Raw genomic sequence first — 22481 nt, 5'->3', positions numbered from 1 at the left:
ATAGGTAATTTACCTATCAAGGAGTATACGGTACTGGTAGTACCTATACCAGAATATATTTTGGGAATTGATGTCCTAAAAGGGATGACGCTTAATCTAACAGAAGGAAAATTCTCCTTTGGGATTAAGTCTTGTCATAAGGAAATGCGACCAGTGGTGGTGGGCAAAGTCAAAATGCCCCCTGTACATGTGCCTCCAGCTACAAAAATGGTAGCTATGAAACAATATCGAATACCAGGAGGTCACAGAGAGATAGGAGAAACCATTAAAGAATTGGTAGAAACTGGGGTAATGCGCCCTACTACTACCGCATGGAATAATCCTGTCTGGCCAGTTAAAAAGAGTGATGGCTCCTGGCGCATGACAGTTGATTATAGGGAGTTAAACAAGAATACTCCTCCCTTGACAGCTGCAGTTCCGGATACAATAACGATTGTGGAAAATATTCAGACTCACTCTGGAACTTGGTATGCAGTAATTGATTTGGCAAATGCTTTCTTTACTATACCTATAGAAGAGAAGGCTCAAGATCAATTTGCATTCACTTGGTTAGGAAGACAATATACCTTTACCAGGTTACCCCAAGGATGGCTACATAGCCCCACAATCTGTCACCGGACGGTGGCAGAGCATTTGGATGGATTTGATCTACCATCAGAAATGCAGATCTCACATTATATCGATGATATAATGATACAAGGACAAGATGAGCAAAGTGTGAAAGATCAATTGACAAAACTGATTGCTCATATGAGAAGTAAAGGATGGGAAATCAATGATGCCAAGGTTCAAGGACCGTCTCAGGTGGTAACATGTCTAGGGATTCAGTGGAACAAGGGGCACAGAGAGATCTTGCCCAATGCCAGACAGAAAATTATTAATTTTCTGGTCCCTAAATCCAAACAGGAGACTCAGTCTTATATTGGATTGTTTGATTTTTGGAGACAACATATCCCTCATTTGGGACAAATGTTGGCTCATTTGTACAACGTAACGAGGAAAAAATATGAGTTCCAATGGGGAGAGGAACAGCAAAATGTGTTTGAGATGGTCAGGGAAGTGTGGCAAGACATTGAAGGGATTATTCAATCTACCAAGACCACTGTACTTCATGTTGATGCTCATGTCCCTACTAACTCACTTGAACGTTTGTTTAATTCAGAAGCAGATAAAGCAGCAGCCATCAGACAAGTCAGTCCAACAGTTGACAAGGCAAGGTACAGCTGTTTGGGCACACCAGAAAGAGCGACACCTTATTCAGCAGGTTTAGACCTCAGTACATTGGAAACTGTCGTGGTACCCCCAGGTAAGGTAAAACCAATTTCAACAGGATTGGGTTGCCATACACAAAAGGATCATTATGGTCAAATAGCCACTAGTTCTAGTTTAGTGTTAAAAGGAGCCATAGTGGTGGGAGGGGTAATAGATGCAGATTATCAGGGAGAAATCAAGGTACTGATGCTAAATTTGGGAAATGAACCTTTGATCTTGATGAAACACCAGAAGGTGGCTCAGATGTTGATAATCCCAATAAACTTGTCTGAAATAAGAGAAGGAACTGCCCCAGCAGAATTAACAATACGGGGTACTAAAGGTTTTGGATCCTCTAATATTACAAATGTAGGAGCAAAAATATGGATTCAAAACCTCCAAGGACCGCCCTCAGAGGCAGAGGTAATAGCAGTCAGAAAAGATCGTACTCTCCTGATAATGAGACCAGGAGTGGGGAAGTGGGAATATGTCCCACAAGAAAAAATGTTATTTACGAGAATAATAGTGTATCTTTACTTGCAGAAGGTGTGGTAAATAAGCGGAATCCATGGTATCGGTTACTGGGAAGAGCTCGATAGTGATGAGATGGAGAAATTCCTGTGTTCGATGTTTGCCTCTCTGGTCGTTGGATGGACAAGTCTACATCAGGAGGAACCTGTGGCGAATGAATTTCTGATGCACCATCACATTTTCAACACACAGATTGCTGGATCTGTACACATTCTTCGGTTACAGCCACCAGTATCCCTTATCTGGATGTCCCGGTATCGATGGAGGAAATCTTAAAGTAGAAAAGTTGTTCTGATCATCTTGCTGATAAAGACACTCTAAGTGTTCGTCTATAGAATACTACAGTACCCATTTCCATAGTGGGATGGATCAATCTTCCATGGTGGCAAGGCAATTTGAATGCAACAGTCACCAATTTGCAATATCTGGCTTTTAAGGGAGGAATTTGGGTACTAAGATATAAGACTGGACTGACTAACCTGGGATTCATCTCTATGGACTGTAGATGCTTTTAAACCCAGTTTAGTGGAAAAGACAATTCATGATATGTTATGGCCTTATGCCAATATGTTCATAAATCGGACTAGTGAAACTTCTAGTAACATATCGGGAAATGTAATGTGTAATGATTCCTTTGAATATCGAGCAAATGCCAAAACACATGATATTCAAGGGAGCTTTTCAGATAATATTGCTTTTAGTTTTAATATAATATACAAAAGTAGTGAAAGTGATTATATTTGTGATTCAACGTTTATCCCAACAAACAAAGACAAAATTTGTGGCAAACAATATTTCTTGGTCATGGTATGGTATATTCCGAGTGATCTTCTTCTAGTGGAACACTGATGATGGAAAATAATCCCTGGGATCAAGGACCGATTGTGATACCAATGTGATATGACTGAAGTTTGAATGACTATTAGATAGGGATCATGATCAAAAGATAGGAGTGATCCCAGATATTATTTGATCCATCAATAATTCAGTATCAAAGAAGATGTCCTTTGGATAATATTTCATGATTACCAAGGAATACATGTCTTGAAGCAGTTGAAGATAAAGGAAGTAACATTTACAGTTCCACTTACAGGAAACTTGTGGTTAGCTAAAGACAGCTTGAAGGAAGCTTGCATATGAAATTTACGGCTCATTGCAATATTTCGCTAACACTATGGCCGACCACAGTTGGTCAGTTGACCACTGGCAGGATGTACAAGTAAATGTGCAGGAAGCAAACGGTGCCTCCAGCAGTTTGTGGTCAAGTTACATGAACATGACTCAGCTGTCACATGCTGACGACCATTTAGACACAACCTACAATATTTTCCTATAAAATATACACCGAACTCGCTTAAGGTAGGGAAATACCTTCCAGGACAATGAAGTGTACGTACGCACTGTTCCTGTGATGCCATGCCATGTTGATTCCTTCATTAACTCGAGTTCCCTCCGATGTGAAAGGATTGCTACAACATAACGGTAATGTTGATGCATATTTCTGTTATTGTATAAGTTTCTATGACTATAGTTCTTATGCCTATGTACCATTGACTATATATATTCATGTGCTATTAAAATAAATAGTATCTTGCTATAAAGAATATTAGTATTCGTGCCTGATTAGGATATCAGTGAGCGCTTCGTAAGTACGGGCTTTCAGCCCCCTTCTTAGTAGAATTTAGCAAGACAAACCCCTTGATGGATATAATATCTGCATTTTTTCCTTCTTATCCTTCTGAGATATTTACTTCATAATTTTTGGAGGAGGATAAACTTTTGCTGTGTTTGTTGGATTGTCAAAAGGAAAAACAAATATTGTGCATTGCTATATATTTATCTCCTAATTGATTGAACCCAGTGAGACATTGAATGTATTTATGTCTGTGAGTCAATTTTAGCTTTGTTATAATAAAGGTCATGTTTTATAAATTTGGGGTTAAAATACTTTTTTGAAATAATTTTTGACCCCCTTTACATATCTATTTGTATATGAAAAGAAAAAAAAATATGTCAGGATGTGATGTAACTTTCCTTTGGTTGTACTTACTGAACACTTTGAAATGTCTTGGGATGTAAGTAACCATACCTTCCCCCCATCTCCTGTGTCTCTGGGCCCATAATGCAATTATCTCTTGTCCACACAGCCAGGGGAACTTCCCATTGTTTCGTAAGCAGTGGATAACGCCAACTACACAAACCTGTAGACATCTCGGAGCCAACCTTCTAGAATCTTCTAGTGGGCCCAACCATTGCATAGACCCCTACCCTTGAGGGGCGGGCCCACGAGCTCAGACAATACACTCCTGTTTCTAAGTGCAGTTGGGAGCTGAGCTTTGAAGAGGAAGGGAGCGAGATCTGATTCTGCGGACAGATCTCGCCGTCCAGTGGATTGTGTGGGATTTCTGGGACTCTGAAAAGGACTATTACGTCGTGATCTGGCACTTTGGATTATCGGGAGGTGCCCCCGAATCTGTTTTATTTGGTCTTGTGTGCTGTTCCTGTATTCCTGTTAGTAAACCTTTTGGATCATCCTCGGCCTGTTGTCTCTCCTTGCTCTGCTGTACACCCTGTCACAATGTACACTGCAGGATGGGGGTGATAGTAGTATGTGTGTTATTGGGCAGGCATTAACCCCTCGCTGTACATTGTGTACACTGCAGGTTGGGGGTGATAGTAGTGTGTGTGTGTTATCGGGCAGGCATTAACCCCTCGCTGTACATTGTGTACACTGCAGGATGGGGGTGATAGTAGTGTGTGTGTGTGTGTTATCAGGCAGGCATTAACCCCTCGCTGTACACAGTGTACCCTGCAGGATGGGGGTGATAGTAGTGTGTGTGTTATCGGGCAGGCATTAACCCCTCACTGTACACCGTGTACCCTGCAGGATGGGGGCGATAGTAGTGTGTGTTATCGGGCAGGCATTAACCCCTCACTGTACACCGTGTACCCTGCAGGATGGGGGCGATAGTAGTGTGTGTGTTATCGGGCAGGCATTAACCCCTCACTGTACACCGTGTACCCTGCAGGATGGGGGTGATAGTAGTATGTGTGTGTTATCAGGCAGGCATTAACCCCTCACTGTACACCGTGTACACTGTAGGATGGGGGCGATAGAAGTGTGTGTCTTATCAGGCGAGCATTAACCCTTCACTGTACACTGTGCACCCTGCAGGATGGGGGTGATAATAGTGTGTGTCTTATCAGGCGAGCATTAACCTTTCACTGTACAATGTGTACCCTGCAGGATGAGGGTGATAGTAGTATGTGTGTTATCAGACAGGCATTAACCCTTCACTGTACACTGTGTACCCTGCAGGATGAGGGTGATAGTAGTATGTGTGTTATCAGACAGGCATTAACCCTTCACTGTACACTGTGTACCCTGCAGGATGAGGGTGATAGTAGTATGTGTGTTATCAGACAGGCATTAACCCCTCACTGTACACCGTGTACACTGCAGGATGGGGGCGGTAGTAGTATGTATGTTATCGGGCGGCCATTAACCCTTCACTGTACACCATGTACCCTGCAGGATGGGGGTGATAGTAGTGTTTGTGTGTGTTTGTGTTTGTTATCAGGCTGGCATTAACCCCCCACTGTACACCGTGTACACTGCAGGATGGGGGTGGTAGTGTGGAGGTGGCACTGAGCTATAGCTTGTTTGTTCAAACGTAATAAGAATATCTGTGTATATAAATAATCAAAATGTAGATGTAGTTGCATAATTATCCATCTGTCTATGTAGCGATTGCACAGACCTATAGTATAATTTAAAGTTGTATAGTCATGAAGGAGTTAACCAAAGATGATGAAGCCAGAATGTGAAGCTGCAAAAGTGTTATCAGTAATGTTCACCCAGAAGGAATGTACGGGAGGAAGGCAATGTGATGTGAGAAATTAAGGAGTAAAAGTACTCCCTGGTTAGCTTCAAGGTTATTCATGCTTACTGTATAATTGGATCTATCAGAATACACGAGGCAGTGGATGACGCTGACTCAAGGAGAGCATGTCTGTGTGTTCATTGTCTGATACATGGATATATCGGCACTGTTATACAGCTAATACGGCACCGTTTCTGGATATCTCAAACGAAGACTCCATTAGCAGTCTTCAACCCAAATTCCTCCCTTGACAGTAGTTTGTGTGTTATCGGGCAGGCATTAACCCCTCGCTGTACACCGTGTACACTGCAGGATGGGGGTGGTAGTAGTGTGTGTGTTATCGGGCAGGCATTAACCCTTCACTGTACACCGTGTACACTGCAGGATGGGGACAATAGTAGTGTGTGTTATCGGGCAGGCATTAACCCCTCGCTGTACACCATGTACACTGCAGGATGGGGGTGGTTGTAGTATGTGTGTTATCAGGCGGGCATTAACCCTTTTTTCTCCCTCTCTCCAGTGCTCCTGGGCCGCCTCCTTCCTGTCTGACCTGTTTGCTCTTCTGACTTCCTATTACTGTTTTTGGGGTCTTCCTGAGTCCTCCCGGTGAGCCTCCAGGTGTAGGTTGGGGATCCTTAACCTTCTGTGGTCGGTTTGGGGTGCTGATGTTAACCCTTTGTTGCAGGGAGCTGCCGTCCTGCCGCAGTGACTTCCTGCGGGTGCTGGATCAGCTGCTGTGTTCTCCAGAAGATGCCAACAACCTGGTATTGGTGCGGAGCCTGGAGGTAACGTCCACTGTCCACAGCTCTGCGCTTTGCTCTTGTCGGGGCAGTGACTGCAAGTCTTGACAATTATTTTCTAGTGTTTGGTGTCTCTTAGTGAAAGTACTAGCTGTGGACGCCTGGACGAGTGTGCCCCACTGTACCAGGCTCTACTGTCAGATTATACTCATGCCCTGGACAAGATCATTGAGAGGTCACTGCCCACAGGCGAATCTTCACTGCCGGAGATGTCTCTGCCCACAGGTGAGTTCCCGCTGCCGGAGAGGTCACAGCCCACAGGCGAGTCCCCACTGCCCAGAGAGGTCACAGCCCACAGGTGAGTCCCTGCTGCCGGAGAGGTCACTGCCCACAGGCGAGTCCCCTCTGCCAGAGAGATCACAGCCCACAGGCGAGTCCCCTCTGCCGGAGAGATCACAGCCCACAGGCGAGTCCCCTCTGCCGGAGAGGGCACAGCCCACAGGCGAGTCCCCTCTGCCGGAGAGGGCACAGCCCACAGGCGAGTCCCCTCTGCCGGAGAGGGCACAGTTCACAGGCGAGTCCCCTCTGCCGGAGAGGGCACAGTTCACAGGCGAGTCCCCTCGGCCGGAGAGGGCACAGTTCACAGGCGAGTCCCCTCGGCCGGAGAGGTCACAGCCCACAGGCGAGTCCCTTCTGCTGGAGAGATCACAGCCCACAAGCTAGTCCCCCATGCTGCCGGAGAGGTCACAGCCCACAGGCGAGTCCCCTCTGCTGGAGAGATCACAGGCGAGTCCCCTCTGCCGGAGAGATCAGAGCCCACAAGCTACTCCCCCACGCTGCCGGAGAGATCACAGCCCACAGGCGAGTCCCCACTGCCAGAGAGGTCACAGCCCACAGGCGCGTCCCCTCTGCCGGAGAGATCACAGGCGAGTCCCCACTGCCAGAGAGGTCACTCCCCGCTGCCGGAGAGGTCACAGCCCACGGGCGAGTCCCCGCTGCCTGAGAGATCACAGCCCACAGGCGAGTCTCTTCTGCTGGAGAGGTCACAGGCGAGTCTCCTCTGCTGGAGAGGTCACAGCCCACAGGGGAGTCCCCTCTGCCGGAGAGGTCACAGCCCACAGGCGAGTCCCCGCTGCCAGAGAGGTCACAGCCCACAGGCGAGTCCCCGCTGCCGGAGAGGCCACAGCCCACGGGCGAGTCCCCGCTGCCGGAGAGGTCACAGCCCACGGGCGAGTCCCCGCTGCCTGAGAGATCACAGCCCACAGGCGAGTCTCTTCTGCTGGAGAGGTCACAGGCGAGTCTCCTCTGCTGGAGAGGTCACAGCCCACAGGCGAGTCCCCTCTGCCAGAGAGGTCACAGCCCACAGGTGAGTCCCCACTGCCTGAGAGATCACAGCCCACAGGCGAGTCCCCTCTGCTGGAGAGGTCACAGCCCACAGGCGAGTCCCCTCTGCTGGAGAGGTCACAGGCGAGTCCCCTCTGCTGGAGAGGTCACAGCCCACAGGCGAGTCCCCTCTGCCGGAGAGATCACAGCCCACAGGCGAGTCCCCTCTGCCGAAGAGGTCACAGCCCACAGGCGAGTCCCCCGCTGCCTTTTTTGATGTTCCATTCTCTCTATTGATAAATGTACCAGTCAATAGTCTAAATTGATAGTTGTAAGTTGTCTGATAGAAGTATGGCGTCGCCCATTACCCGAATCTGTCACCAGCTCCTGACACTCCATGTACTAAGGACAAGCACAAACTCTTCACTCAAGTCCTGGCTGCTTTGTGTGAGGTCTCTGGAGCAGCAGAACAGCGGCAACACAGAGAAAAGGTTTTCTTTTTTTACCTTTTCATGATAGCCTCTGCTTTCTTTTCCTACACTGCCTCTTCTCTCCCTCCTCATCTCCTGCGCTGCCTTTTCTCGCCCTCCTAATCTCCTACGCTGCCTCTTCTCTCCCTCCTCATCTCCTATGCTGCCTCTTCTCTCCCTCCTCATCTCTTATGCTGCCTCTTCTCTCCCTCCTCCTCGCCTGCGCTGCCTCTTCTCTCCCTCCTCCTCACCTGCGCTGCCTCTTCTTTCCCTCCTCCTCGCCTGCGCTGACTCTTCTTTCCCTCCTCCTCGCCTGCGTTGCCTCATCTCTCCCTCCTCTTCTCCTGCGCTGCCTCTTCTTTCCCTCCTCGTCTCCTGCACTGCCTCTTCTCTCCCTCCTCATCTCCTGCGCTGCCTCTTCTCTCCCTCCTCATCTCCTGCACTGCACCTTCCCTCCCTCCTCATCTCCTGCGCTGCCTCTTCTCTCCCTCCATCCTCGCCTGTGCTGCCTCTTCTTTCCCTCTTCATCTTCTGTGCTGCCTCTTCTTTCCCTCCTCCTTGCCTGCGCTGCCTCTTCTATCTCTCCTCCTCTCCTGCGCTGCCTCTTCTCTCCCTCCTCATCTCCTGCGCTGCCTCTTCTCTCCCTGCTCATCTCCTGCGCTGCCTCTTCTCTCCCTCCTCCTTGCCTGCGCTGCCACTTCTCTCCCTCCTCCTCGCCTGTGCTGCCTCTTCTATCCCTCCTCTTCGCCTGCGCTGCCTCTTCTATCCCTCCTCTTCGCCTGCGCTGCCTCTTATTTCCCTCCTCCTCGCCTTTGCTGCCTCTGCTTTCCCTCCTCCTCGCCTGCGCTGCCTCTTCCCTCCCTCCTCCTCACCTGCGCTGCCTCTTCTCTCCCTCCTCCTCGCCTGTGCTTCCTCTTCTCTCCCACCTCCTTGCCTGTGCTGCCTCTTCTCTCCCACCTCCTTGCCTGTGCTGCCTCTTCTCTCCCTCCTCCTTGCCTGCGCTGCCTCTTCTCTCCCTCCTCCTTGCCTGCGCTGCCTCTTCTCTCCCTCCTCCTTGCCTGCGCTGCCTCTTCTCTTCCTCTTCATCTCCTGTGCTGCCTCTTCTTTCCCTCCTCCTCGCCTGTGCTTCCTCTTCTCTCCCACCTCCTTGCCTGTGCTGCCTCTTCTCTCCCACCTCCTTGCCTGTGCTGCCTCTTCTCTCCCTCCTCCTTGCCTGCGCTGCCTCTTCTCTCCCTCCTCCTTGCCTGCGCTGCCTCTTCTCTCCCTCCTCCTTGCCTGCGCTGCCTCTTCTCTTCCTCTTCATCTCCTGTGCTGCCTCTTCTTTCCCTCCTCCTCGCCTGCGCTGCCTCTTCTCTCCCTCCTCCTTGCCTGTGCTGCCTCTTCTCTCCCTCCTCCTCGCCTGTGCTGCCTCTTCTTTCCCTCCTCCTCGCCTGCGCTGCCTCTTCTTTCCCTCCTCCTCGCCTGCGTTGCCTCTTCTCTCCCTCCTCTTCTCCTGCGCTGCCTCTTCTTTCCCTCCTCGTCTCCTGCGCTGCCTCTTCTCTCCCTCCTCATCTCCTGCGCTGCCTCTTCTCTCTCTCCTCATCTCCTGCACTGCCCCTTCCCTCCCTCCTCCTCGCCTGCGCTGCCTCTTCTCTCCCTCCTCCTTGCCTGTGCTGCCTCTTCTCTCCCTCCTCCTCGCCTGTGCTGCCTCTTATTTCCCTCCTCCTCGCCTGCGCTGCCTTTTCCCTCCCTCCTCCTCGCCTGCGCTGCCTCTTCTTTCCCTCCTCCTCGCCTGCGCTGCCTCTTCTTTCCCTCCTCCTCGCCTGCGCTGCCTCTTCTTTCCCTCCTCCTCGCCTGCGTTGCCTCTTCTCTCCCTCCTCTTCTCCTGCGCTGCCTCTTCTTTCCCTCCTCGTCTCCTGCACTGCCTCTTCTCTCCCTCCTCATCTCCTGCGCTGCCTCTTCTCTCCCTCCTCATCTCCTGCACTGCCCATTCCCTCCCTCCTCATCTCCTGCGCTGCCTCTTCTCTCCCTCCATCCTCGCCTGCGCTGCCTCTTCTTTCCCTCTTCATCTTCTGTGCTGCCTCTTCTTTCCCTCCTCCTTGCCTGCGCTGCCTCTTCTATCTCTCCTCCTCTCCTGCGCTGCCTCTTTTCTTTTCTGTGCTTCCTCTGTTCCCTTGCTCTCTTTCTGTGCTTCCTCTGTTCTCCTGATTGCTTTCTGTGCTTCCTCTGTTCTCCTGCTCGCTTTCTTTGCTTCCTGTGTTCTCCTGCTTGCTTTCTTTGCTTCCTCTGTTCTCCTGCTCGCTTTCTTTGCTTCCTGTGTTCTCTGCTTGCTTTCTTTGCTTCCTGTGTTCTGCTGCTCGCTTTCTGTGCTGCCTCTGTTTTCCTGCTTGCTTTCTGTGCTTCCTGTGTTCTCCTGGTCGCTTTCTGTGCTTCCTCTGAACTCTTGTTCACTCTCTTCTTCCTCTGCCTCGTCTCTTCTCCTTTTCTCTTTCTGTGCTTCCTCTGATCTCTTGCTCACTCTCTTCTTCCTCTGCCTCGTCTCTTCTCCTGTTCTCTTTCTGTGCTTCCTCTGTTCTCCTGCTCTCATTCTCTTCTTCCTCTGTTCTCTTGTTCTTTCTCGCACCTTCCTCTTTTCTGTGCCCTGTCTCTGCTGTCCTCTGCCCTATTTGGTCTTGTTTTCCCCATGAATGTAGTTGTCTTTCCCTGCAGGTCTGGCTCTATGTCTCAGGACGGCTGCTCTTGGATTCGGGGGCGCCCCTTTTTCGCTTTCTCTCTGGACTCTGTCGCGTCCCCTGCGTTGTCAGCCTGCTGAAGGTAACGTGTTTGCTGTTCTGCGTCCTGGATCGGGTCCTACGTTGCTGAGTTTGTATTCTTGCAGGTTGTGTATGGCTGCTGCCATGCCAGTCTGGATGTGTGCCAGCGACTTACAAGCTGCTCGTCTGCGCTGCAGGATATCCTCTTTTTCATCAACGGAGAGGTGAGAATACAAAGTAATGAGATCTCTGACACCACTGTCCACCGCTCGTCTGACACTGGTCTTCCCTAGGTCCATCTGTGGGACGCACCGAGAGTCCACGCTGCAGAGCTGTCTCTTCTAATCCTCTCTCTACTAGTCCTACGCCTGCAATCTGTCCCAGATACGTAAGTGTCTCTTGCTCACCTCTGCCTGCTCTTCCTCTGTGCAGCCTCTGCCTGCTCTTCCTCTGCGCAGCCTCTGCCTGCTCTTCCTCTGCGTAGCCTCTGCCTGTTCTTCTGCGCAGCTTCTGCCTGCTCTTCCTCTGCGCAGCCTCTGCCTGCTCTTCCTCTGCGCAGCCTCTGCCTGCTCTTCCTCTGCACAGCCTATGCCTGCTCTTCCTCTGTGCAGCCTCTGCCTGCTCTTCCTCTGTGCAGCCTCTGCCTGCTCTTCCTCTGTGCAGCCTCTGCCTGCTCTTCCTCTGTGCAGCCTCTGCCTGCTCTTCCTCTGTGCAGCCTCTCTCTGCTCTTCCTCTACGCAGCCTCTGCCTGCTCTTCTTCTGCGCAGCCTCTGCCTGCTCTTCTTCTGCGCAGCCTCTGCCTGCTCTTCCTCTGTGCAGCCTCTGCCTGCTCTTCCTCTGTGCAGCCTCTGCCTCCTCTTCCTCTGTGCAGCCTCTGCCTCCTCTTCCTCTGTGCAGCCTCTGCCTCCTCTTCCTCTGTGCAGCCTCTGCCTGCTGTTCCTCTGTGCAGCCTCTGCCTCCTCATCCTCTGTGCAGCCTCTGCCTCCTCTTCCTCTGTGCAGCCTCTGCCTCCTCTTCCTCTGTGCAGCCTCTGCCTGCTGTTCCTCTGTGCAGCCTCTGCCTCCTCTTCCTCTGTGCAGCCTCTGCCTGCTCTTCCTCTGCGCAGCCTCTGCCTGCTCTTCCTCTGTGCAGCCTCTGCCTGCTCTTCCTCTGCGCAGCCTCTGCCTGCTCTTCTTCTGCGCAGCCTCTGCCTGCTCTTGCTCTGTGCAGCCTCTGCCTTCTCTTGCTCTGTGCAGCCTCTGCCTGCTCTTCTTCTGCGCAGCCTCTGCCTGCTCTTCCTCTGCGCAGCCTCTGCCTGCTCTTCCTCTGCGCAGCCTCTGCATGCTCTTCCTCTGCGCAGCCTCTGCCTGCTCTTCCTCTGCGCAGCCTCTGCCTGCTCTTCCTCTGCGCAGCCTCTGCCTACTCTTCCTCTGCGCAGCCTATATCTGCTCTTCCTCTGCGCAGCCTATATCTGCTCTTCCTCTGCGCAGCCTATGTCTGCTCTTCCTCTGCGCAACCTCTGCATGCTCCTCCTCTGCGCAGCCTCTGCCTGCTCTTCCTCTGCGCAGCCTCTGCCTGCTCTTCCTCTGCGCAGCCTATGCCTGCTCTTCTTCTGTGCAGCCTCTGCCTGCTCTTCTTCTGTGCAGCCTCTGCCTGCTCTTCCTCTGCGCAGCCTCTGCCTGCTCTTCCTCTGTGCAGCCTCTGCCTCCTCTTCCTCTGCGCAGCCTATGCCTGCTCTTCTGTGCAGCCTCTGCCTGCTCTTCTTCTGTGCAGCCTCTGCCTGCTCTTCCTCTGCGCAGCCTCTGCCTGCTCTTCTTCTGCGCAGCCTCTGCCTGTTCTTCTTCTGCGCAACCTCTGCCTGTTCTTCTTCTGCGCAGCCTCTGCCTGTTCTTCTTCTGCGCAGCCTCTGCCTGTTCTTCTTCTGCGCAGCCTCTGCCTGCTCTTCTTCTGTGCAGCCTCTGCCCGCTCTTCTTCTGTGCAGCCTCTGCCTGCTCTTCCTCTGCCTGCTCTTCCTCTGCGCAGCCTCTGCCTGGTCTTCCTCTGTGCAGCCTCTGCTTCCTCTTCCTCTGCCTGCTCTTCCTCTGCGCAGCTTCTGCCTGCTCTTCCTTTGTGCAGCCTCTGCCTCCTCTTCTTCTGCCTGCTCTTCCTCTGCACAGCTTCTGCCTCCTCTTCCTCTGCGCAGCCTTTTCCTGCTCTTCTTCTGCGCAACCTCTGCATGCTCCTCCTCTGCGCAGCCTCTGCCTGCTCTTCCTCTGCGTAGCCTATGCCTGCTCTTCCTCTGCGCAGCCTATGCCTGCTCTTCTTCTGTGCAGCCTCTGCCTGCTCTTCTTCTGTGCAGCCTCTGCCTGCTCTTCCTCTGCGCAGCCTCTGCCTGCTCTTCCTCTGTGCAGCCTCTGCCTCCTCTTCCTCTGCGCAGCCTATGCCTGCTCTTCTTCTGTGCAGCCTCTGCCTGCTCTTCTTCTGTGCAGCCTCTGCCTGGTCTTCCTCTGTGCAGCCTCTGCCTCCTCTTCCTCTGCCTGCTCTTCCTCTGCGCAGCTTCTGCCTGCTCTTCCTTTGTGCAGCCTCTGCCTCTTCTTCTGCCTGCTCTTCCTCTGCACAGCTTCTGCCTCCTCTTCCTCTGTGTAGCCTCTGCCTGCTCTTCCTCTGTGCAGCCTCTGCCTGCTCTTCCTCTGTGCAGCCTCTGCCTGCTCTTCCTGTTTACAGCCTCTGCCTGCTCTTCCTGTTTGCAGCCTCTGCCTGCTCTTCCTCTGCGCAGCCTCTGCCTCCTCTTACATGTCTCTGTGTTTGCAGGGTGTTGGCCTCGTCAGCGGCTCTTCTTCCTCTGCTCTCATGTGACATCCCGTCCCTCCTGGTGAGTCGCAGTATAATGAAGCTCTGTTGCTTTTCTTCCTTTTGTCAGTAATCACCAGCAGCAGCAGTGGATAAGGCGATTGCCATCACCTGTGGATCAATCCGTCTGGTGCTGATTTGGATTACCTTAGAGGTCACCGCCACCAGCCACAGACTTACACCGGACACTCTGAATTGGCAGTGATGCATTGGTGTAATCCCGGACCCAGTGAATTGGCGGTCCGGCACCATGTAATTCTGGATCTGGTGAATTAGCGGTCCAGCACCATATAATCCTTGATCTGGTGAATTGGCGGTCCGGCACCGTGTACTCCCAGACCCGGTGAATTGGCGGTGCTGCACCATGTAATCCCAGACCCGGTGAATTGGCGGTGCTGCACCGTGTACTCCCGGACTCGGTGAATTGGCGGTGCAGCACCGTGTAATCCCGGACCCGGTGAATTGGCGGTGCAGCACCGTGTACTCCCGTACCCGGTGAATTGGCGGTGCAGCACCGTGTACTCCCGTACCCGGTGAATTGGCGGTGCAGCACCGTGTAATCCCAGACTCGGTGAATTGGCGGTGAAGTACCGTGTAATCCCAGACCCGGTGAATTGGCGTTGCAGCACTGTGTAATCCCAGACCTGGTGAATTGGCGGTGCAGCACTGTGTAATCCCGGACCCGGTGAATTGGGGGTGCAGCACTGAGTACTCCCAGAGCTGGTGAACTGGCGATGCAGCACCGTGTACTCGCGGATTCGGTGAATTGGCGGTGCAGTACCGTGTAATCCCAGACCCGGTGAATTGGCGGTGCAGCACTGTGTAATCCCAGACCCGGTGAATTGGCGGTGCAGCACTGTGTAATCCAAGACCCGGTGAATTGGCGGTGCAGCACTGTGTAATCCCTTGCATGTCCTGAGTGAAGCCATTCCACACATCATCCTGTTTATCCTCCCGTGTGACGGCAGCATTTTGTACTTTTCTCCTGTAGTCTCATTGCTCTCTCTGAATTTTCCCCAGACTGCCGCCTCCATACTTGCAGTTTCTCTCCATGACTGTGGTGAATCAGTGACACTGACTCATGATGTTCTACTGTCCGCTGTGAAGAAATCACTGTCACAGGTGCCTTTGGTACGTTGCCTGCTGGCCATAGTTTTCAAGTGTTTTATCACGTATGTAGTAACCAGTATCGGAGACTTAACACCACTGCAGACATAATGCAAGAGCAGAGGTCCTGGCTGTCTGCTGGATGCTTAGCAAGTAAGATGGAAAGCATCTAGTGAGGACCGAAGGTAAGCCTGGTTTCATTAGTGTCTGTTTTTATCTCCTCTTCCATGCCTGTGTCTGCCTCATGCTCCTACTCTTCCATGCCTGTGTCTGCCTCTTGCTCCTCCTCCTTCCATGCCTGTATCTGCCTCTTGCTCATCCTTTTCATTGCCTGTGTCCGCCTCATGCTTCTACTCTTCCATGCCTGTGTCTTCTCTTGCTCCTCCTCTTCCATGCCTGTCTCTGCCTCTTGCTCCTCCTCTTTCATGCCTGTCTCTGCCTCTTGCTCCTCCTCCTTCCATGCCTGTGTCTGTCTCTTCCTCCTTCTCCTTCCATGCCTGTGTCTGCCTCATGCTCCTCCTCCTTCCATGCCTGTGTCTGCCTCTTGCTCCTCCCCCTTCCATGCCTGTCTCTGCCTTTTGCACCTCCTCCTTTCATGCCTGTGTCTGCCTCTTGCACTTCCTCCTTCCATGCCTGTGTCTGCCTCTTGCTGCTCCTCTTCCATACATGTGTCTGCCTCTTACTGCTCCTCTTCCATGCCTGGGTCTGCCTCTTGCACCTCCTCTTCCATTCCTGTATCTGCCTCTTGCTGCTCCTCGCCTGTGTCTGCCTCTTGCTCTTACTCCTTCCATGCCTGTGTCTGCCTCTTGCTCCTCCTCCTTCCATGCCTGTCTGCCTCTTGCTCCTGCTCCTTCCATGCCTGTGTCTGCTCTTGCTCCTTCTTCCATGCCTGTGTCTCCCTCTTGCTGCTTCTCTTCCATGCCTGTATCTTCTCTTGCTCCTCCTCTTCCATGCCTGTGTCTGCCTCTTGCTCCTCCTCTTCCATGCCTGTCTCTGCCTCTTGCTCCTCCTCTTCCATGCCTGTCTCTGCCTCTTGCTCCTCCTCCTCTTCCATGCCTGTGTCTTCTCTTGCTCCTCCTCTTCCATGCCTGTGTCTGCCTCTTGCTCCTCCTCTTCCATGCCTGTGTCTGCCTCATGCTCCTACTCTTCCATGCCTGTGTCTTCTCTTGCTCCTCCTCTTCCATGCCTGTCTCTGCCTCTTGCTCCTCCTCCTTCCATGCCTGTGTCTGCCTCTTGCTCCTTCTCCTTCCATGCCTGTGTCTGCCTCATGCTCCTACTCTTCCATGCCTGTGTCTGCTTTTTCCTCTTCCTCCTCCTTCCATGCCTGTGTCTGCCTTTTGCTGCTCCTCTTCCATACCTGTGTCTCCCTCTTACTGCTCCTCCTCCATGCCTGTGTCTGCCTCTTGCTCCTCCTTCCATGCCTGTGTCTGCTTCTTGCTGCTCCTCTTCCATGCCTGTGTCTGCCTCTTGCTGCTCCTCTTCCATACATGTGTCTGCCTCTTACTGCTCCTCCTTCCATGCCTGTATCTGCCTCTTGCTCCTTCTCCTTCCATGCCTGTGTCTGCCTCATGCTCCTACTCTTCTATGCCTATGTCTGCTTCTTCCTCTTCCTCCTCCTTCCATGCCTGTGTCTGCCTTTTGCACCTCCTCCTTCCATGCCTGTGTCTGTCTCTTGCTCCTCCTCCTTCCATGCCTGTGTCTGCCTCTTGCTCCTCCTCCTTCCATGCCTGTGTCTGCCTCTTGCACTTCCTCCTTCCATGCCTGTCTGCTTCTTGCACCTCCTCTTCCATACCTGTGTCTGCCTCTTGCTGCTCCTCTTCCATGCCTGTGTCTGCCTCTTACTCCTCCTTCCATGTCTGTGTCTTCCTCTTGCACCTCCTCTTCCATTCCTATGTCTGCCTCTTGCTGCTCCTCGCCTGTGTCTGCCTCTTGCTCTTCCTCCTTCCATGCCTGTGTCTGCCTCTTGCTCCTCCTCCTTCCATGCCTGTGTCTGCCTCTTGCTCCTCCTCCTTCCATGCCTGTGTCTGGCTCTTGCTCCTCCTCCTTCCATGCCTGTGTCTGCCTGTTGCTCCTTCTCCTTCCATGCCTATGTCTGCCTCTTGCTCCTTCTCCTTCCATGCCTGTGTCTGCCTCTTGCTCCTTCTCCTTCCATGCCTGTGTCTGCCTCTTGCTGCTTCTCTTCCATGCCTGTGTCTTCTCTTGCTCCTCCTCTTCCATGCCTGTGTCTGCCTCTTGCTCCTCCTCTTCCATGCCTGTGTCTGCCTCTTGCTCCTCCTCTTTCATGCCTGTCTCTGCCTCCTGCACCTCCTCTTTCATGCCTGTCTCTGCCTCTTGCTCCTTTTCCTTCCATGCCTGTGTCTGCCTCTTGCTCCTTCTCCTTCCATGCCTGTGTCTGCCTCTTGCTCCTCCTCTTCCATGCCTGTCTCTGCCTCTTGCTCCTCCTCTTCCATGCCTGTCTCTGCCTCTTGCTCCTCCTCCTTCCATGCCTGTATCTGCCTCTTGCTCCTTCTCCTTCCATGCCTGTGTCTGCCTCTTGCTCCTTCTTTTTCCATGCCTGCGTTTGCCTCATGCTCCTACTCTTCCATGCCTGTCTCTGCCTCTTGCTCCTCCTTCTTCTATGCCTATGTCTGCTTCTTCCTCTTCCTCCTCCTTCCATGCCTGTGTCTGCCTTTTGCACCTCCTCCTTCCATGCCTGTCTGTCTCTTGCTCCTCCTCCTTCCATGCCTGTGTCTGCCTCTTGCTCCTCCTCCTTCCATGCCTGTGTCTGCCTCTTGCTCCTACTCCTTCCATGCCTGTCTCTGCCTTTTGCACCTCCTCCTTTCATACCTGTGTCTGCCTCTTGCACTTCCTCTTCCATACCTGTGTCTGCCTCTTGCTGCTCCTCTTCCATGCATGTGTCTGCCTCTTACTCCTCCTTCCATGTCTGTATCTGCCTCTTGCACCTCCTCTTCCATTCCTGTGTCTGCCTCTTGCTGCTCCTCGCCTGTGTCTGCCTCTTGCTCTTCCTCCTTCCATGCCTGTGTCTGCCTCTTGCTCCTCCTCCTTCCATGCCTGTGTCTGCCTCTTGCTCCTCCTCCTTCCATGCCTGTCTGCCTCTTGCTCCTCCTCCTTCCATGCCTGTGTCTGCCTCTTGATCCTCCTCCTTCCATGCCTGTGTCTGCCTCTTGCTCCTCCTCCTTCCATGCCTGTGTCTGCCTCTTGCTCCTCCTCCTTCCATCTCTGTGTCTGCCTCTTTCTCCTTCTCCTTCCATGCCTGTCTCTGCCTCTTGCTCCTCCTCTTCCATGCCTGTGTCTGCCTCATGCTCCTACTCTTCCATGCCTGTGTCTGCCTCATGCTCCTACTCTTCCATGCCTGTGTCTTCTCTTGCTCCTCCTCTTTCATGCCTGTGTCTGCCTCTTGCTCCTTCTTTTTCCATGCCTGCGTTTGCCTCATGCTCCTACTCTTCCATGCCTGTCTCTGCCTCTTGCTCCTCCTTCTTCTATGCCTGTGTCTGCTTCTTCCTTTTCCTCCTCCTTCCATGCCTGTGTCTGCCTTTTGCACCTCCTCCTTCCATGCCTGTGTCTGCCTCTTGCTCCTCCTCCTTCCATGCCTGTGTCTGCCTCTTGCTCCTCCTCCTTCCATGCCTGTGTCTGCCTCTTGCTCCTCCTCCTTCCATGCCTGTGTCTGCCTCTTGCTCCTCCTCTTTCCATGCCTGTGTCTGCCTCTTGCTCCTCCTCCTTCCATGCCTGTGTCTGCCTTTTGCTCCTTCTCCTTCCATGCCTGTGTCTCCCTCTTGCTCATTCTCCTTCCATGCCTGTTTCTGCCTCTTGCTGCTTCTCTTCCATGCCTGTGTCTGCCTCTTGCTCCTACTCCTTCCATGCCTGTCTCTGCCTTTTGCACCTCCTCCTTTCATGCCTGTGTCTGCCTCTTGCACTTCCTCTTCCATACCTGTGTCTGCCTCTTGCTGCTCCTCTTCCATGCCTGTGTCTGCCTCTTACTCCTCCTTCCATGTCTGTATCTGCCTCTTGCACCTCCTCTTCCATGCCTGTGTCTGCCTCTTGCTCCTCCTCCTTCCATGCCTGTGTCTGCCTCTTGCTCCTCCTCCTTCCATGCCTGTGTCTGCCTCTTGCTCCTCCTCCTTCCATGCCTGTGTCTGCCTCTTGCTCCTCCTCCTTCCATGCCTGTGTCTGCCTCTTGCTCCTTCTCCTTCCATGCCTGTCTCTGCCTCTTGCTCCTCCTCTTCCATGCCTGTGTCTGCCTCATGCTCCTACTCTTCCATGCCTGTGTCTGCCTCTTACACCTCCTCCTTCCATGTCTGTATCTGCATCTTGCTGCTCCTCTTCCATACCTGTGTCTCCCTCTTACTGCTCCTCCTCCATGCCTGTGTCTGCCTCTTGCTCCTCCTTCCATGCCTGTGTTTGCCTCTTGCACCTCCTCTTCCATTCCTGTGTCTGCTTCTTGCTCCTCCTCCTTCCATGCCTGTATCTGCCTCTTGCTCCTTCTCCTTCCATGCCTGTGTCTCCCTCATGCTCCTACTCTTCTATGCCTATGTCTGCTTCTTCCTCTTCCTCCTCCTTCCATGCCTGTGTCTGCCTTTTGCACCTCCTCCTTCCATGCCTGTGTCTGTCTCTTGCTCCTCCTCCTTCCATGCCTGCGTCTGCCTCTTGCTCCTCCTCCTTCCATGCCTGTGTCTGCCTTTTGCACCTCCTCCTTTCATACCTGTCTGCCTCTTGCACTTCCTCCTTCCATGCCTGTCTGCTTCTTGCACCTCCTCTTCCATACCTGTGTCTGCCTCTTGCTGCTCCTCTTCCATGCCTGTGTCTGCCTCTTACTCCTCCTTCCATGTCTGTGTCTTCCTCTTGCACCTCCTCTTCCATTCCTGTGTCTGCCTCTTGCTGCTCCTCGCCTGTGTCTGCCTCTTGCTCTTCCTCCTTCCATGCCTGTGTCTGCCTCTTGCTCCTCCTCCTTCCATGCCTGTGTCTGCCTCTTGCTCCTCCTCCTTCCATGCCTGTGTCTGGCTCTTGCTCCTCCTCCTTCCATGCCTGTGTCTGCCTGTTGCTCCTTCTCCTTCCATGCCTATGTCTGCCTCTTGCTCCTTCTCCTTCCATGCCTGTGTCTGCCTCTTGCTCCTTCTCCTTCCATGCCTGTGTCTGCCTCTTGCTGCTTCTCTTCCATGCCTGTGTCTTCTCTTGCTCCTCCTCTTCCATGCCTGTGTCTGCCTCATGCTCCTACTCTTCCATGCCTGTGTCTTCTCTTGCTCCTCCTCTTTCATGCCTGTCTCTGCCTCTTGCTCCTTTTCCTTCCATGCCTGTGTCTGCCTCTTGCTCCTTCTCCTTCCATGCCTGTGTCTGCCTCTTGCTCCTCCTCTTCCATGCCTGTCTCTGCCTCTTGCTCCTCCTCTTTCACGCCTGTCTCTGCCTCTTGCTCCTCCTCCTTCCATGCCTGTATCTGCCTCTTGCTCCTTCTCCTTCCATGCCTGTGTCTGCCTCTTGCTCCTACTCTTCCATGCCTGTCTCTGCCTCTTGCTCCTCCTTCTTCTATGCCTATGTCTGCTTCTTCCTCTTCCTCCTCCTTCCATGCCTGTGTCTGCCTTTTGCACCTCCTCCTTCCATGCCTGTGTCTGTCTCTTGCTCCTCCTCCTTCCATGCCTGTGTCTGCCTCTTGCTCCTACTCCTTCCATGCCTGTCTCTGCCTTTTGCACCTCCTCCTTTCATACCTGTGTCTGCCTCTTGCACTTCCTCTTCCATACCTGTGTCTGCCTCTTGCTGCTCCTCTTCCATGCATGTGTCTGCCTCTTACTCCTCCTTCCATGTCTGTATCTGCCTCTTGCACCTCCTCTTCCATTCCTGTGTCTGCCTCTTGCTGTTCCTCGCCTGTGTCTGCCTCTTGCTCTTCCTCCTTCCATGCCTGTGTCTGCCTCTTGCTCTTCCTCCTTCCATGCCTGTGTCTGCCTCTTGCTCCTCCTCCTTCCATGCCTGTGTCTGCCTCTTGCTCCTCCTCCTTCCATCTCTGTGTCTGCCTCTTGCTCCTTCTCCTTCCATGCCTGTCTCTGCCTCTTGCTCCTCCTCTTCCATGCCTGTGTCTGCCTCATGCTCCTACTCTTCCATGCCTGTGTCTGCCTCATGCTCCTACTCTTCCATGCCTGTGTCTTCTCTTGCTCCTCCTCTTTCATGCCTGTGTCTGCCTCTTGCTCCTTCTCCTTCCATGCCTGTGTCTGCGTCTTGCTCCTTCTTTTTCCATGCCTGCGTTTGCCTCATGCTCCTACTCTTCCATGCCTATCTCTGCCTCTTGCTCCTCCTTCTTCTATGCCTGTGTCTGCTTCTTCCTTTTCCTCCTCCTTCCATGCATGTGTCTGCCTTTTGCACCTCCTCCTTCCATGCCTGTGTCTGCCTCTTGCTCCTCCTCCTTCCATGCCTGTGTCTGCCTCTTGCTCCTCCTCCTTCCATGCCTGTGTCTGCCTCTTGCTCCTCCTCCTTCCATGCCTGTGTCTGCCTCTTGCTCCTCCTCTTTCCTTGCCTGTGTCTGCCTCTTGCTCCTCCTCCTTCCATGCCTGTGTCTGCCTTTTGCACCTCCTCCTTTCATACCTGTCTGCCTCTTGCACTTCCTCCTTCCATGCCTGTCTGCTTCTTGCACCTCCTCTTCCATACCTGTGTCTGCCTCTTGCTGCTCCTCTTCCATGCCTGTGTCTGCCTCTTACTCCTCCTTCCATGTCTGTGTCTTCCTCTTGCACCTCCTCTTCCATTCCTGTGTCTGCCTCTTGCTGCTCCTCGCCTGTGTCTGCCTCTTGCTCTTCCTCCTTCCATGCCTGTGTCTGCCTCTTGCTCCTCCTCCTTCCATGCCTGTGTCTGCCTCTTGCTCCTCCTCCTTCCATGCCTGTGTCTGGCTCTTGCTCCTCCTCCTTCCATGCCTGTGTCTGCCTGTTGCTCCTTCTCCTTCCATGCCTATGTCTGCCTCTTGCTCCTTCTCCTTCCATGCCCGTGTCTGCCTCTTGCTCCTTCTCCTTCCATGCCTGTGTCTGCCTCTTGCTGCTTCTCTTCCATGCCTGTGTCTTCTCTTGCTCCTCCTCTTCCATGCCTGTGTCTGCCTCATGCTCCTACTCTTCCATGCCTGTGTCTTCTCTTGCTCCTCCTCTTTCATGCCTGTCTCTGCCTCTTGCTCCTTTTCCTTCCATGCCTGTGTCTGCCTCTTGCTCCTTCTCCTTCCATGCCTGTGTCTGCCTCTTGCTCCTCCTCTTCCATGCCTGTCTCTGCCTCTTGCTCCTCCTCTTTCATGCCTGTCTCTGCCTCTTGCTCCTCCTCCTTCCATGCCTGTATCTGCCTCTTGCTCCTTCTCCTTCCATGCCTGTGTCTGCCTCTTGCTCCTACTCTTCCATGCCTGTCTCTGCCTCTTGCTCCTCCTTCTTCTATGCCTATGTCTGCTTCTTCCTCTTCCTCCTCCTTCCATGCCTGTGTCTGCCTTTTGCACCTCCTCCTTCCATGCCTGTGTCTGTCTCTTGCTCCTCCTCCTTCCATGCCTGGGTCTGCCTCTTGCTCCTACTCCTTCCATGCCTGTCTCTGCCTTTTGCACCTCCTCCTTTCATACCTGTGTCTGCCTCTTGCACTTCCTCTTCCATACCTGTGTCTGCCTCTTGCTGCTCCTCTTCCATGCATGTGTCT

At 52.9% G+C, this 22481-nt stretch overlaps 1 protein-coding gene across 1 annotated transcript in view; it reads left to right on the top strand.

The window, feature by feature from the left end:
* STK36 (serine/threonine kinase 36) overlaps positions 1-22481 on the top strand; it is a 233675-nt gene that overhangs the window by 158970 nt on the left and 52224 nt on the right. Inside the window, exons 13-21 of the mRNA XM_075318701.1 lie at positions 6187-6272; positions 6352-6451; positions 6529-6691; positions 8114-8220; positions 10888-10992; positions 11057-11155; positions 11225-11319; positions 13701-13761; positions 14760-14901. Of these exons, the coding sequence (XP_075174816.1) occupies positions 6187-6272; positions 6352-6451; positions 6529-6691; positions 8114-8220; positions 10888-10992; positions 11057-11155; positions 11225-11319; positions 13701-13761; positions 14760-14901 (958 nt within the window). The remainder of the gene's footprint in view (positions 1-6186; positions 6273-6351; positions 6452-6528; positions 6692-8113; positions 8221-10887; positions 10993-11056; positions 11156-11224; positions 11320-13700; positions 13762-14759; positions 14902-22481) is intronic.

The sequence above is a fragment of the Anomaloglossus baeobatrachus genome, chromosome 7, assembly GCF_048569485.1.
Source record: "Anomaloglossus baeobatrachus isolate aAnoBae1 chromosome 7, aAnoBae1.hap1, whole genome shotgun sequence".
In the NCBI taxonomy this organism is placed as follows: Eukaryota; Metazoa; Chordata; class Amphibia; order Anura; family Aromobatidae; genus Anomaloglossus; species Anomaloglossus baeobatrachus.
This window is presented reverse-complemented; position numbering and strand designations above follow the sequence as displayed.